The following is a 13,539-nucleotide window of genomic DNA, read 5'->3' as shown; positions in this document are numbered from 1 at the left end:
CATTCAATATGTTCAAGAGTATCGCATTTGTTTTGTAAGAACCCGTACAAAGATTATACTCCTTTGTTTCTTTGTATAATATGTATAATATACCCATTTAAAAATATATATGTATATTGTTTACCATAGTATTTCTACAGTGATTCACTCTAGTATGTCTATAGTAATTGTACAAAAACAACAACACAGGGATACTATAGTTTTACTCATTTTCATACAGGAATACAAAATGGGACTACGAAGCTAATAACCACGGGGAACAGAGGAGAAGAGAGTATTATGTGCATATTTCGGTGTGATCGCCCCCCCTCCCCCCAGCGTGGCAAGGGCAAAAGCCGAATTTATCATCATATCACTTGTCTTGTATCAGGGGTATTTTTAGGCCGTGAGCGAGCACCTGCACAAGACCAGACAAGCTGTACAGTATAGGGTGTGGGATTTCTGCTCTCTGTCTAGGCACATCATTGACTGACTCGAAACATTCACCGAAATAGATTTTTATGTTTCCCTCATTAATCTCACATTATAAGCAAGTTGGAACACTTATAAAAGCATTTGGAAAACGTGTTATGATGAGCTTTCTTTACAAGTTTTGCTATTTTTCTTGTGGCTGTTGACATTGTGTGTGTGTGCGTGTGTGTGTATCTGTCTTTGTGCATCTGTATGTGTGTTAAGTCTTTGTGCACACTGTGTGTTTGTCTTTGCGCGTCTGTGTGTCTGTGGGTGCGTGCACTTGTGTCACCAGGTTTATTTGTCTGCCTGTCTGTGTTTGTAGGCTATATGAGCGAGAGAGTGGGGAGAGAGGAGGTCCTATATAGTGGGTGAAAGGTGTAGCTCTCTCCTGCCTCTGGCTGGGGCCGTGACTCACTCCTGGGGAATGCAGCTGCAGCGCTGTGGCTGTGATAAGATGCCACTGGGGAAAATCAAGCCCTCCATTCCGGGGCAGCAGCACTCGATCACAGTGTAAATAATATGTCTGCCAGAGAGGGCGGGCTGCCACTAGGGAGTGATGGGGAGATTTTGTGCGAGAGCACCAGGGTCAATGGTGCTCTGAGTGGCCGGGCAATTTTGTCTCTTTTCATGCAACACAATGCTGATGATTAGGTGAGGGAACGCCAATTTCAATGTGAGACTATGACTCAAATCTGCATTTACACGGGGCCTGTGCGCAGTAGCAGCATCTGCCCGCTCTTGGTCACACTACAGAGATGAAAATCACACCACTATAATACATTATCAATCACTCGGGTTAGAGAAGCGGCCTTGTGACCGGTTCGATTCCCCTGGCCTGGCGGGGGAAGTGAGTGAATAACACTCTCCCGTCCCTGAAGTGCACCTTGAGCAAGGCACTTTACCCCTAACTGCTCCCCTTAAATTCTAGACTCCAGTGGAATACAAAGGTGTTTTGTTGTCTTGAAGGTATTTTGCTATCTGTTTTTGATAAGACCCCCCCTCTCTCTCTCTCTCTCTCTCTCTCTCTCTCTCTCTCTCTCTCTCTCTCTCTCTCTCTCTCTCTCTCTCTCTCTCTCTCTCTCTCTCTCTCTCTCTCTCTATCTCAGGCAACTCCCAGAGTTGTAACTCTCTCCTCCTCCCAGCAACACACTGTATCCACAGACAAGCATTCTTTTGTTGTTCCCCATTTCCTCCAAGGCTGTCCAAGTACCCAAAGCACAAAGCTCAACTTTGTCATTGCTATCTGGCCCCCTATCAAAGGTATGGGTCCAGAAAACAGAAAACAAAATTTAAAGGAATTTGTGTCGCTGTTACACAGGTTTTTATTATACATGAATGGTATGTTGGTTTCAGAGCTGGAAGGCAGTCTTTGTAGCTGTCCTTCTCTGTGCCTATAGGGCCCTGTGGGAATGGCAATAAAAACAGCTTCTCTCTCTGTTGACTGTCACCTCTATAGCGACTGTGAACAGGTAAACGAGAGACACAATGCATGTAGCGTATTGCATTTCTCACCCCTCACGTTTCATCATTCACTGAACTGAACGTGAGGGTGGCTGTAAAACTGAATGACATCTCAGCCGTCGCCTTATATTCAACAGGTGATTTTACCTATAATACCCGTTCCACAGTGAAGCAAACAAACTAAAACAAGGCAAACTATTGAACTTTTTCTTTTATTAAATTTTTATAATTTTTGACTCTTGTACTTTACTCATCAAGGTTATTTCAAGATACTAGCAGACGATTTAGCATGTTACTAGTTTCATGGTCATCGTAATGATAATAATGTCTTAATAATATTATTGTTACAAGATTCAATTGTCTTGTTCAGCGTATATTTCTCGCATCGCGAGTCGAGTACAATACCCACAAACAGGCAAAACAATCTGCAGGATGGGCGGCGGGATAATGTTTTTCAGTGAGAGGTGAACAAACAGAGGATCTCTAGAGAGGTTGGCTGCTGAGCCTGTCTAGTGGGACCGGGGCCGGTTGTTAAAGGGCTCAGGCTGGCTAACCCTACACCCCATCCACCCTATGCCCCCCCCCACTCTTCAGCCCAGCCCAGCTAGTGAGCGGGTCGTGTTACTGCGGCCACGCTCATTTTTCCATTATGAGTTCATCAGGCTGGAGAAAAGGAAACCGCTGGAGCAACCCGAAACCCCCGAGCGCTCCACCGGGGACTCTAGTCTTTCCAGTGCCCTCCATTTTCTCAATGAAATTCCTCTGCCTCCCTCTCTCACAGACCAATGGAGGGAGGGAGGGAGAGAGGGAGGAGTGTAGTGGAGGAGCAACGATTTTTTAAATTATTTTCTTTGCCTTTTCTTTTTCGCAAAGTGTCAGAGAGTTGAAAGGAGGAGTTTTGGAAGCAGGGGGAGGGGGTAGGGGGTAGGGTTGAGTCTGAGGAGTTGAGGAGCAGTGTTTGTCCTTTTTGGACATTATGTTCTAAGGTTGGCCGTGCACACCGGGGAGACAAGAGGCTTTTTGTGCGGCAGAATGCGATGCCACACAATACCAGTAATATATATTTTTTTTCAAAGCGCCTGTTCGACTCGGGGCATTGCCGGGTTGACATAGAAAGTGAAAGACACTTACATCTGAAGCATCTATACATAATAAGATAAGATCAGATATGATATTCCTTTATTGATCCTCTTGGGGAAACAGTACTGTTTGTCTTTTCTTTTCAGTGCCATGATTTTGACCTGAGATTGGTCTGTGCCATATGCCATGGTTCATATGAATGGTTCCAATCAAATCTCTTTCAAATGTGGCTGTGGTCATGAATGAGAATGAAAGGAAGTAAGTGTTCCAAAACACCCCAGAATGTTCGAGGTTCCCCATAGGTCACGCGACCCGTCACTCACCAGGCTCATAGGTGTAGTCCGTAGGCTCCTGCTTGACCATCATGTGCGCCGGTGGGAACCTGTGTGGGTGCGAATGGGGATGCGGATGCGGGTGGGGGTGGGGTGCGTGGCCCGGTGCTGCCATGTGGGCTGCCCGCTCGTACAGCGGGTCCAGGTACTCCTGTTTAAAGCTGTGCTGCAGGTAGGGCAGGCAGGGGTCAGAGTGCTGTCGATGGTACCCACCTCCACCACCACCTCCACCACCACCTCCACCACCACCTCCACCACCACCCCCTGGCCCTCCACCTCCTCCAGCTCCACTGCCCCCACTAGGAGCTCCCCCAGCTGAGGCGGGGGCCATGCGTTGGTATGCCTGCCCTTGTTGGGGGAAGGGGCCGCACATAGGGTCCACGGTGGGGGTCTGATACCTGGAACTGTTGGACACAGTAGAGGGGACGAATAGATAGATAGTTAGGATAGATGCATTCATTCATTCACTAGACTTGGTTTGTTATAATGGGTCACAGGTTTCAATAGGCTTTGCTGTTGTGAAAGTCAGCTAATCAAATTGTGGTGTTTTCCCATTTTTCCACCAAATTAAATTGAAGGTTGATGGTCCTTAATGTGTACTGAAAATATGTCATAACCCTACGGACCACGAATCATTGAAAACCCATTCCTTGAGGTAGCGTGTACAACTGCATGGATAATAATAACAATATCAACGAGGTACATCTCATTTTAATTCTTGAAAGTTGATTCATCCACAGAAGTCTGTTTTAAAAGGGGGAATACCACTCGCTCACATTATGTTCTTCCTGTGCCCACCGCTCTCTCCTAAAGCTAGAAATAGGAGAGAGAGAGAACCCTCCGATCGGTGATTGGGATGTAAAATCTCGGGCTGCTCCATAGACAATGAATGGGGCTCTGACTTTATGAGGCCATAAATGTCTGTGTGAGCTGAGGTGGTGAGAGTGGTGTGTGTTCACAAAAACTGACTTCAACTGTCCTGGGGGCACAAGAAGAACATAATTATGCAAATCCTTATAATGGGTGGCGTTCCCCTTTAACACTTTGAATGCCCATCATGAGATATCTCGGGTTATCAGCCCGCGGGTTGAATGCCCATCACGAGAATTCTCGTTTTATTTTTTTTATTAGCGATCTGAATTCATATTTCATCAACCGAGTCTACCGTTGGTAAATCTGCCCCGCCAGGCGCTCAGATGTGAAAAAAGCGCCCCCTATCGTCTCCCAGATGGTAATGCACCCTTTTGGATTGGACTCAATGAAAATGCATGAGAAAAAAAAACTCCGGAATCCACATTTTACTTCTCACGCATGTAACCAGAGCCGATCAGATTAATTCTGGACCCTCAGCACAGCGTGTAATATGTGTTTTACAGTATACGCGTTGGATCAATAAAAGGATTGATTTTTGGAATGGCGATCAGGAATTGGAATAATCCATTTGGATACCATCTGATCTCAGGTAAGGAATCTATTTTAGGATAATCAGACCCGTTTTCACGGAGATATAAGCTTTTCCCCTATAATGTGATATGGCTGTTTGACTGTAAGAACGACCAGGAACTGAGAGAATCGATTTTCAGCGCGCGGCACCAGCGTGCACACGTACACATATACTATCGATAATCTAGCGTTTATTTGAAAACGATTAATAAATAGGCCGAAAAATTACAACGTTCTAGAATATTACAGTACAGGGCGATTATCATGGAATCTTTTTTTCCCCCGTGAAAACGATGGCTTTTCAAAATGCTATAAAACGGAAATGAACCGATAAAAAAACAATCCGCTTCGACAATGTTGACTGGAAATGAGTCATTGATAAGCGACGGGCAGATTAGACACATAGCCATAATTTAAAACATAGATTCGGCGATATTAATGCTAACATTGAAGTGGATGGTGGGCATTCAAGCACTAAATGTGCGCCCCCTGCTGGGCACTGAAAGTGTTAAAAAGAACATGCACCATATAAAATGCACCATTTACACGCCAACATTATGTGAAATGCACTTATCGCCTTCTCCAGAGTCAGACAAGAAGATAGATACCAATTCCCTCTTTGTGCGTTCAGTAGAAAGCTATCTGGCTGCAAGCTAGCCTAGCTTAGTACAATGAATTGAAGCAGATACGGATCAGCTAGCCTAGTTTAAAACTCTGCGAGAGCATTTCCCATAATGTCGGCGTGTTCCTGTTTGCAGGTGAACACTGTTTTCAAACTTAGTTGAGTGTGTGTGAAGGCTGATGAAGGTTGTGTAGACGGAAAGCTGGCTAATGAAGTGCTACACACACCCTAAGAATGGGGACATATTTTTTATTCAAATCTAATTACCTAAAATATGCTAAGTTGAAGTGTTGTACATTCCTAGTTAAAGGCAATAGAGGTTGAGTACTTTCAGATGTAACACATTCACATTCTCCGGGTAATTTGGTTTGACTTTCACACTTGCAAACACTGTACAGGAGGAGGGGGCTGTCCATAAGATGTTTCAAGATGTAGTAAGATGTTTGAATTATTTTGATGTTGCCTTATATTTGGATATTTCCTAATGCACTACAGTGATATTCTATTTAATATAATACAACGTTTTCAATAGATTTTATGCTGTGTGATGTATGATGGCATAGATTGGGATTTTGAGGTTGCGTCGCTATGGGGTTCCCTAACTCTCTCTGCTGGACCTATTGGTCCCTTTGTACCTCTACCTCTATTGGTCAGGTTACGCTGATTGCCTGCACCTGTGTATCAGTGTATATGATAGGGCTGTCTTAAATACTTCGAAGTTTCGTTCGATGGGCATGGAATTCGAAGGGGAAAATAACATTTGAATATATACCTTTTTTTCTTTTTTTATAATTAATTTTTTTATCTTTTTTTTCCTGCAAAATCAACTCTGCCTCTCTTTGTTAACTACAACCAGCAATGCTGTTTGTTATTTAAGATGAGGTCGGACTCGGCACTGACAGATTTGTGTTCATTGTGCTTCTTTTATTAATTTTATAAATGACGGCTTTAGGGATGTCCGATATTATCGGCCTACCGATATTATCGGCCGATATCGGCATTAAAATGTGATATCGGAAAATATCGGTATCGGTTTTCAAAATTTTATAAATTTTTTTACATTTCTATAACCTTTATTTACCCAGGCAAGCAAGTAAGAACAAATTCTGATTTTATTTATTGTCAAAAGTTTTACTTTATACCACTGACAATTCTCTATCGTATTTTTTATAGTGTCCCGACTAGGATGACCAGGTGTCCCCCTTTTGGTTGTACTGTCCCACCATTTGACCGAACATCCCACATATTGAGAGGATGTCCCTCTTTTTGAAGCAAAAAAAAACATTGGTCTCAGTGAAGACCATGTTATTCTAATAAAAAAATTTACATTATCTATTTGTCCCACTCTGTCCCAACAAAATCTTACTGTTTTACATGTCTTAATAAAAAATTAAGTCGAATTCTGCCTTTGTCTCTATTAACTACATATAAATATTTATATAATTGTTTACTTTATAGACGAAGGTATAAAGCGCAGCTCCCGACTCATTATTAATTTAATTAATTAATCTAATCTAATCCACTTTATTTATAGAGCACATTTAAAAACAACAACGTTGACCAAAGTGCTGTACAAGTCCCATAACATAAAAAAAATATAAATATTTATATATATTTTAATTCTTTATTTATTTTTTATCTCGAAGCTTCGAATTAAAATCGAATCTCGGCCCCAAAGCTTCGAATGCCAAAAAAAATTCGAAGGTCAGCCCTAGTATATGATTGGTCAAGTTACGCTGGTTGCCTGCACCTGTGTGGCTGTGTATCAGTGTATATGATTTCAGTCAGACGTATTGCATCATGTCCTGGTAGATCAGCCCTGACAGTTACGGTTCTATGCTTCTATTTAGCACTTGGTTTTTTGCAATGTGTTTTTGTCATTGTTGTTGAAGTTCACTTTACCCCCCATTTTAAGATGTATTTATTGCATTCATTGTTTTTGTGGGTGTACCTGGGGTTGACGGGGTAGTTGTGAGTGGGCAGGGGCTGGGAGGCAGCAGGGGGGTTCATATACCCAGGGTCGGGCCGCCCCACCACGGTAGGCTTGGGGGAGTAATGTTGCTGCTGCTGCTGTTGCTGTTGTTGTTGTTGTTGTTGTTGTTGTTGCTGCTGCTGTTGTTGCTGTTGTTGCTGTTGCTGTTGTTGCTGCTGCTGCTGTTGTTGCTGTTGTTGCTGCTGTTGTTGTTGCTGTTGTTGTTGCTGTTGCTGCTGCTGCTGCTGCATGGGAGACATGGGCGTCCCTGAGCATGAGCTTTTAGCTCCTCCAGCCGCCCTCTTCTGCTCGTAGGCACTGGGGAGCACACGCAACACACACAAAGACATGTTTAGAACATGTTTATATGTGGTAATGGGTTTGTTTTTAGACTTGGTCAGTGGTCAGTGTGGCATGTAGACTGTGACTTGTGCATGAAGGCAGTGTGTGTGTGTGTGTGTGTGTGTGTGTGTGTGTGTGTGTGTGTGTGTGTGTGTGTGTGTGTGTGTGTGTGTGTGTGTGTGTGTGTGTGTGGCAATTAACTTACTCGGCATTCCCATCATTCAATTTAGACTAATCACCCGCCGGTTGAAAGCATAAGTGATCATTCTGCTTCATTCAATGTTATTAGCCAAATATGAATGCAGTTGGGGAAGGGAGGGAGGGAGGGGGGCAATGTGTGAGTAGGAAGTAAATTGAAGGCGTTGCCCTCGTTAGTGCAAACTGTTACATTCATCCTCCTTGTAAACAATGTGGATGTTGGGGAAACGCTGAGGGGGAAACAACAAATTACCTACCCCCCCCCCCCCCCCCTCGTTAAATCTGACCAAATTGCTCGCTGATGTCGTATGCCTAAAGATGTTTTATTTTTTTTTACAAGAATGAACATGCATTTTTTATGACTCCCTCCAAGAATTTGGCACAATTCTGTCTCGACAGGATCAGAACAGAAGAAGTCACACTGACAATTGAACTGACCCAGTGGACACCCAGAATCTATTCAACCTACAACCCTGAACTACCGACTGCCAAAGATGGACTCAATCATTCGCTGGGTAGTTAGTCGAGGGTTGTGTTGTTGTGTTGTGTTGTTGTGAGATATGGGGACATAGAATGCAGGGAATGAAGTGAGGAAAGGAAAGAGGCCGCAAATCTCAGTTAGAAGTGAATGGGAATCGTGTCCACAAAACAGAAGATCCTGGAGAGAGGGGTGAGGGGGATGTAAGGGTTGCCCAAACCTTTTGACCAAATATAATATATGGAACTCTATGGAACCATTTGGAGGACCCAGAGATAACGCTGTGAAGGCCAAATTTGCCCCACAGGCCGTGCGTTGGGCAGCCGTGCTGACCTACCTGGCATAAAGGCACTGCTCCCCATTCGGGTAGGAGAAGCTCTGCTTGTGGCTACAGGACTGGCTGGGGTCAGAGCCTGGACTCTGGGGCTCCTTCTTGATCGTTACCGGCGGGCTGTGGAATGCCACCGCTAGAGAGAGAGAGAGAGAGAGAAAGAGAAAGAGTGTGTTATAGAGAGAAAAAGTGTGTACAGTGTGTGTGTGTGTGTGTGTGTGACAGAGTAAGAGCAAGACAGAGCGATAGAAAGAAAAAGGGAGAATAAGAGAGAGGGGCAGAGACAGACAGAGAAAGAAAAAGAATAGAAAGAGAGAGAGAGAGAGAGAGAGAGAGAGAGAGAGAGAGAGAGAGAGAGAGAGAGAGAGAGAGAGAGAGAGAGAGAGAAACACAGACACACCGGTTGGCACACGGCAAGGGTGGTTGTTTTCATTTCCAGCCCTTCCCTAATACTACTGTCGTCAAGCTCAAAGGCCGACAGCAAATACTTCTATTAACACAGGAATCCCCTTCACGTGCCAGCCAGCGCACATAAGAGACTGGGTAGTTAGACAGGCACATCTAAACACGCACGCACGCACGCACGCACACACACACACACACACACACACACACACACACACACACACACAGCACATTCCAGCCTTCATTTGAAGGCCCTACATGTGTCCTCGCCCACTTCTTTTCACCCTTCCAGACACAACAGCAGCCGAAACTTCCTCTGTCAAAGTCAAGCCCAAACCTAAACAACTGAAGGAGCCAGAGAGCCGTCTCTGCTCTGACGAAAGGCAATGTTACTATTTTATATGAACACTGTACCATACTGTCTGTATCTCTATAAGAACACTGTACCATACTGTCTGTATCGTTTCCTCTCCAACATCCAGATGCTTACAGTTGACACTTTATTGATTTGTCTCTCTGTACAAAGGTGACGTTTGAAGTAAGGAGCGAGGGAGGCGAGAATAATAATCGTGTAGTGTAATAATAATGTTACAGTACCACGTCATCGTTACATTCACTCTTTGAAAGGAATATACCAAGTATCAGTTTTGGATCCTCCAAAATCAACCCCCCACCCCAATTGAATCCCCCCCCCCCCCCCCCAATTGAAATCCTAAACAAGATATCATCTGACTGTCAATCAAGCTGGCGTGCTGGTGGGGCCCTCTGCCTTGAAGGCCACAGAAACCCACCCAAAGTGGAGCTTCAGACTGTGTGCCGAAGGGCTTGTGTTTATTATGCGAGGGAGGTTTTCACCCCAGAGTACCGTACAGGATGTTTTTCTGGCCCGACAGGGTAAACAGCAGCAGCTGTGCACTTCCAGCTGGGAAGCCCTGTGTTTATGTGTGTGTGTGTGTGTGTGTGTGTGTGTGTGTGTGTGTGTGTGTGTACATCTGTGTGTGTGTGTACATCTGTGTGTGTGTGTACATCTGTGTGTGTGTGTCTGTGTGTGTTTAGTAATCTTAGTGTGTGTGTGTGTGTGTGTGTGTGTGTGTGTGTGTGTGTGTGTGTGTGTGTGTGTGTGTGTGTGTGTGTGTGTGTGTGTGTGTGTGTGTGTGTGTGTGTATGTGCGCGTGTGTGCATGTACGTGCGTGTGCACGCTGTGGGTGTGGAGTGACGGAACAGGCCGCGCTGTAATCTGAGCCCAGGTAATTACATACTGTATCTCATTCACAAAAAGGGAGGAGAAAAATGCTGCGACTGGCTGTGTGTGTGTATGTGTGGTGTGTGTGTGTGTGTGTGTGTGTGTGTGAGAGATGACTGTCCTGCTAAAGCAAGAGAAAAGAGGAATGAAATGAAGAAAGAAAAATAAAAGTGAATAGAACGAGAGAACAGGAAAGGGGTGACATTAAAGGTATAGAACTGGGGGTGGTTTCAGTGGATTTGTTTTTCTTTTAGGTATTGGAAGCAGCAAAGTGTTGGCATCTGTTTTCAGGACGGACTGGAAGGAGCCCCTGCTGTGCGACGCGTCTGATCATCTGCTCGAAAATGCAGCCGATCCCCTGTCTTCTTTCAGGAGTACAGGCCTACGTTTCTCTCTCAGGAATGTTCTCTCCGAATCCCATCTTGGAATTTAACTGAACACTCCGCGGCTTTCAGTTAGGAGGAGGGAGGCCCGAGTTGCCCTTTGTTACATCACTATCAGAATGTTACAGTTCTCAGAATTCCACGCCTCGCGTGCAAAGTGGTACACAAAGTGGTACACACCGGAAGGAGTCAAGGGACGGGTTGGAACGCGGAGGCAGACTATGGGAGACATGTGTCCCAGGGCAGCCTTTCCTATTATGTCTGCGGCTCACTCTCCCATGACCGGGCAGGCAGGTGAGGAAGTGTTGGCTTTAGCGGGGGATCAGCGGGATTACAAAGTATTTACCCAGATTTCCCAGACAGACACAATGGGATTCCAGTCCTCCCTAAACCTCCAGCAGCAACTCATCTGATCGTACCGAGGAGTGGCTCATGACTGCCTGTCCAATAACACTGCGTTTGTCTATTGACGCCCCCCCCCCCCCCCCCCCCCCCCCCTATCTCTCTCTCCGATGTACACATGTCCACTCACAATGATGCAGCCAAGTGGAGCCACTAATGCGATTGGCCGGAATATTGCCGTTGACATGGCCCTCACTTTATAGGGACAGCCTCAGAATGTGCTCTGCCTGGCATGGGAGCGGCATCAAGTCAACTGTACCGAGAGGTGTGTGTGGGTGTGCATGCATGTGTGACTTTGCAGGATATTAATTACTCTGATAAATGAGTGTGGGACAGCTGTGTGTGTGTTTGTGTGTGTGTGTGTGTAGTATGTGTGATTAGTGTTGTTGCCTGGCGTGCTCTTCCAATTAGCCGGAGTTGGCTGAACGTCCCTTGACAATGAATCCCTTGACAATGAATCCACTAATTAATCAAGCCATGGATCAAAGAACAATGTAGGAAATATGAATACTCGACACGCTCTGATCCTCATGAATGAATCAGGGAAAAAGATTAATTGGATAATTGGAGAATTAATTTGAGAAACATTCAAAGATTCCAAGAACTCTCCTCAATCGAAACAAACCCAGGCTTCCGCCGAAATATTTCAAAATGTCTGGTGTATCTCCGTAAATCTTCAGAGTCCAAATGATGTCAAATTTGCTGCAGAAGTTTACAAGGTAGTGGCAGTCTTGTAAATAGAGTGGAGGAGAGTTATGTTCTTTTGCGTTCTCCTCTCTTTGCGGTTTTATTTGGGCCAATTTGACCCCAGTTTTCAGGCTCTGGTTACAGCCTTTAACAGCTTTGTTAAGTGTTACATCACCCTTTCTCCAAGATCATCATATTTCATAGAGTTTCTCTTTTACATGGGGGGGGGGGGGCTCATGAATATAAACATAGAACCTGATGGCCCAGAAAGGTGTTTAGATCTGCTAAGACAAGATACAGTACACATTAGCTACAGCCATTTAAAGCAGACAAATTTGGAGATAACACAGATGTGTATGCATGTGTGTCTGTGTGTGCGTGAGGCACATCAGAATGTGTTCTTGTGAGAGTGCGTATCTGCCTGTGTGTGTGTGTGTGTGTGTGTGCGTGCATGTCCCCTCCTCCCCGTTTGAGTTTAGGTGGTGGTGGTAGTAGTGAGGTGGGAGTAGGGAGGGATTAAGAACACATCCCAAACTGATAATGTCAGAAGGTTCTTCCTCAACTCCAGCTCGCTTTATCTCACAGTATCAGTGGTTTTCTTTGGCAACTCCTTCCATTCGACTCACTATTCTGAGCGCCATCTACTGTATGGGGGGGGGGTGACCCCAGCTGAGGGCGGGGGTGGAGTTGGACCTTTTACATATGTAAATGGTGGTGCTTAGGGGAGGAGTGGGGGGGTTGGTTGAGGGGTGAAAGGTGATGGTCATGGTTGAGTGCTTTAGGAAGCGGGGGGATCATTACAGATGGGGGGGGGGGGGGTCTCTATTCAGTTGACACCCACCACAAACAAATCCCAGGACCAGTGATGGCACCTTGCAACCCCCTTAACCACCTCCCCATCCCCCTCGCTCCCCCTAATACCACCACCAGCTCTTCTCCACACAATGGGCTCCTCAGCTGGGGGATACAGAGGCAGTGGGAAAACAAGGCATGGATTCTACGGGATTCCCGTCCGAAGTGGAAAATGTGAAGTGGTACTAGCTACTCCGACAGGTGTGGAAAAATCCTCTGATGGCATCTTCTTACTACCACACCTTGTTGTAACCTCTTTTTTATTGCTATTTAAAAAAAAAATATATATATTTCTACTATTATTCATGTAAAATATATTTGTTAAACATTATTGGTAATAAAAAAAACACCATTAAAATGTTTGTAAAAAGATTTCTTTCCAAGTGTCTGTAGGGACCGCGCGGTGAACTCCTCTTGTCTCGTTTCAGACAGAGTATTTCCTACCATTAAAGGGGCTAGCGTCGGGGAATCCAAGCTGAAGTCGAGAGAGGATCTGGAGAGCTTTAGGTCCGCTGTTTACCTGATCGGTGGCTTTGCCAAACGCCTGTCTCTGGAAGTTTGCAGCGCACGCCACCACAGCCCTGTTCACACTAAGTCATCACTAGTTGCCTTGCAGGTATTTGCCGCTTTTAAAAGGAGAATGGAAGCGCTAGAAATAAAAAGGGATCATTCTAAATTAATTGATACTTTGTAATTCATATAACCATTTCACATTATAGATTTTTTAAATGGCATAATTTTAAGCTATTGTTTCATTACATGTTTTAATTGTCATGGATACGCCGTGGCATTGGTTGGATAACTTCTAGTAGTTGATTGCATGCTTTGCACTTATCCAGTCAGTGACACACTGTG

The 13,539-nt window shown here is 44.9% G+C and overlaps 1 protein-coding gene across 3 annotated transcripts in view; it reads right to left on the bottom strand.

The window, feature by feature from the left end:
* etv4 (ETS variant transcription factor 4) overlaps window positions 1-13,539 on the bottom strand; it is a 62,963-nt gene that overhangs the window by 10,745 nt on the left and 38,679 nt on the right. For all 3 annotated transcript variants that reach the window (XM_084323724.1, XM_084323725.1, XM_084323726.1), the window contains exons 5-7: window positions 8,719-8,848; window positions 7,343-7,681; window positions 3,318-3,730 (exon numbers count right to left, since the gene is read on the bottom strand). In XM_084323724.1, the coding sequence (XP_084179850.1) occupies window positions 3,318-3,730; window positions 7,343-7,681; window positions 8,719-8,848 (882 nt within the window). The remainder of the gene's footprint in view (window positions 1-3,317; window positions 3,731-7,342; window positions 7,682-8,718; window positions 8,849-13,539) is intronic.

Source organism: Notolepis coatsorum (assembly GCF_963971535.1).
Source record: "Notolepis coatsorum genome assembly, chromosome: 10".
In the NCBI taxonomy this organism is placed as follows: Eukaryota; Metazoa; Chordata; class Actinopteri; order Aulopiformes; family Paralepididae; genus Notolepis; species Notolepis coatsorum.
This window is presented reverse-complemented; position numbering and strand designations above follow the sequence as displayed.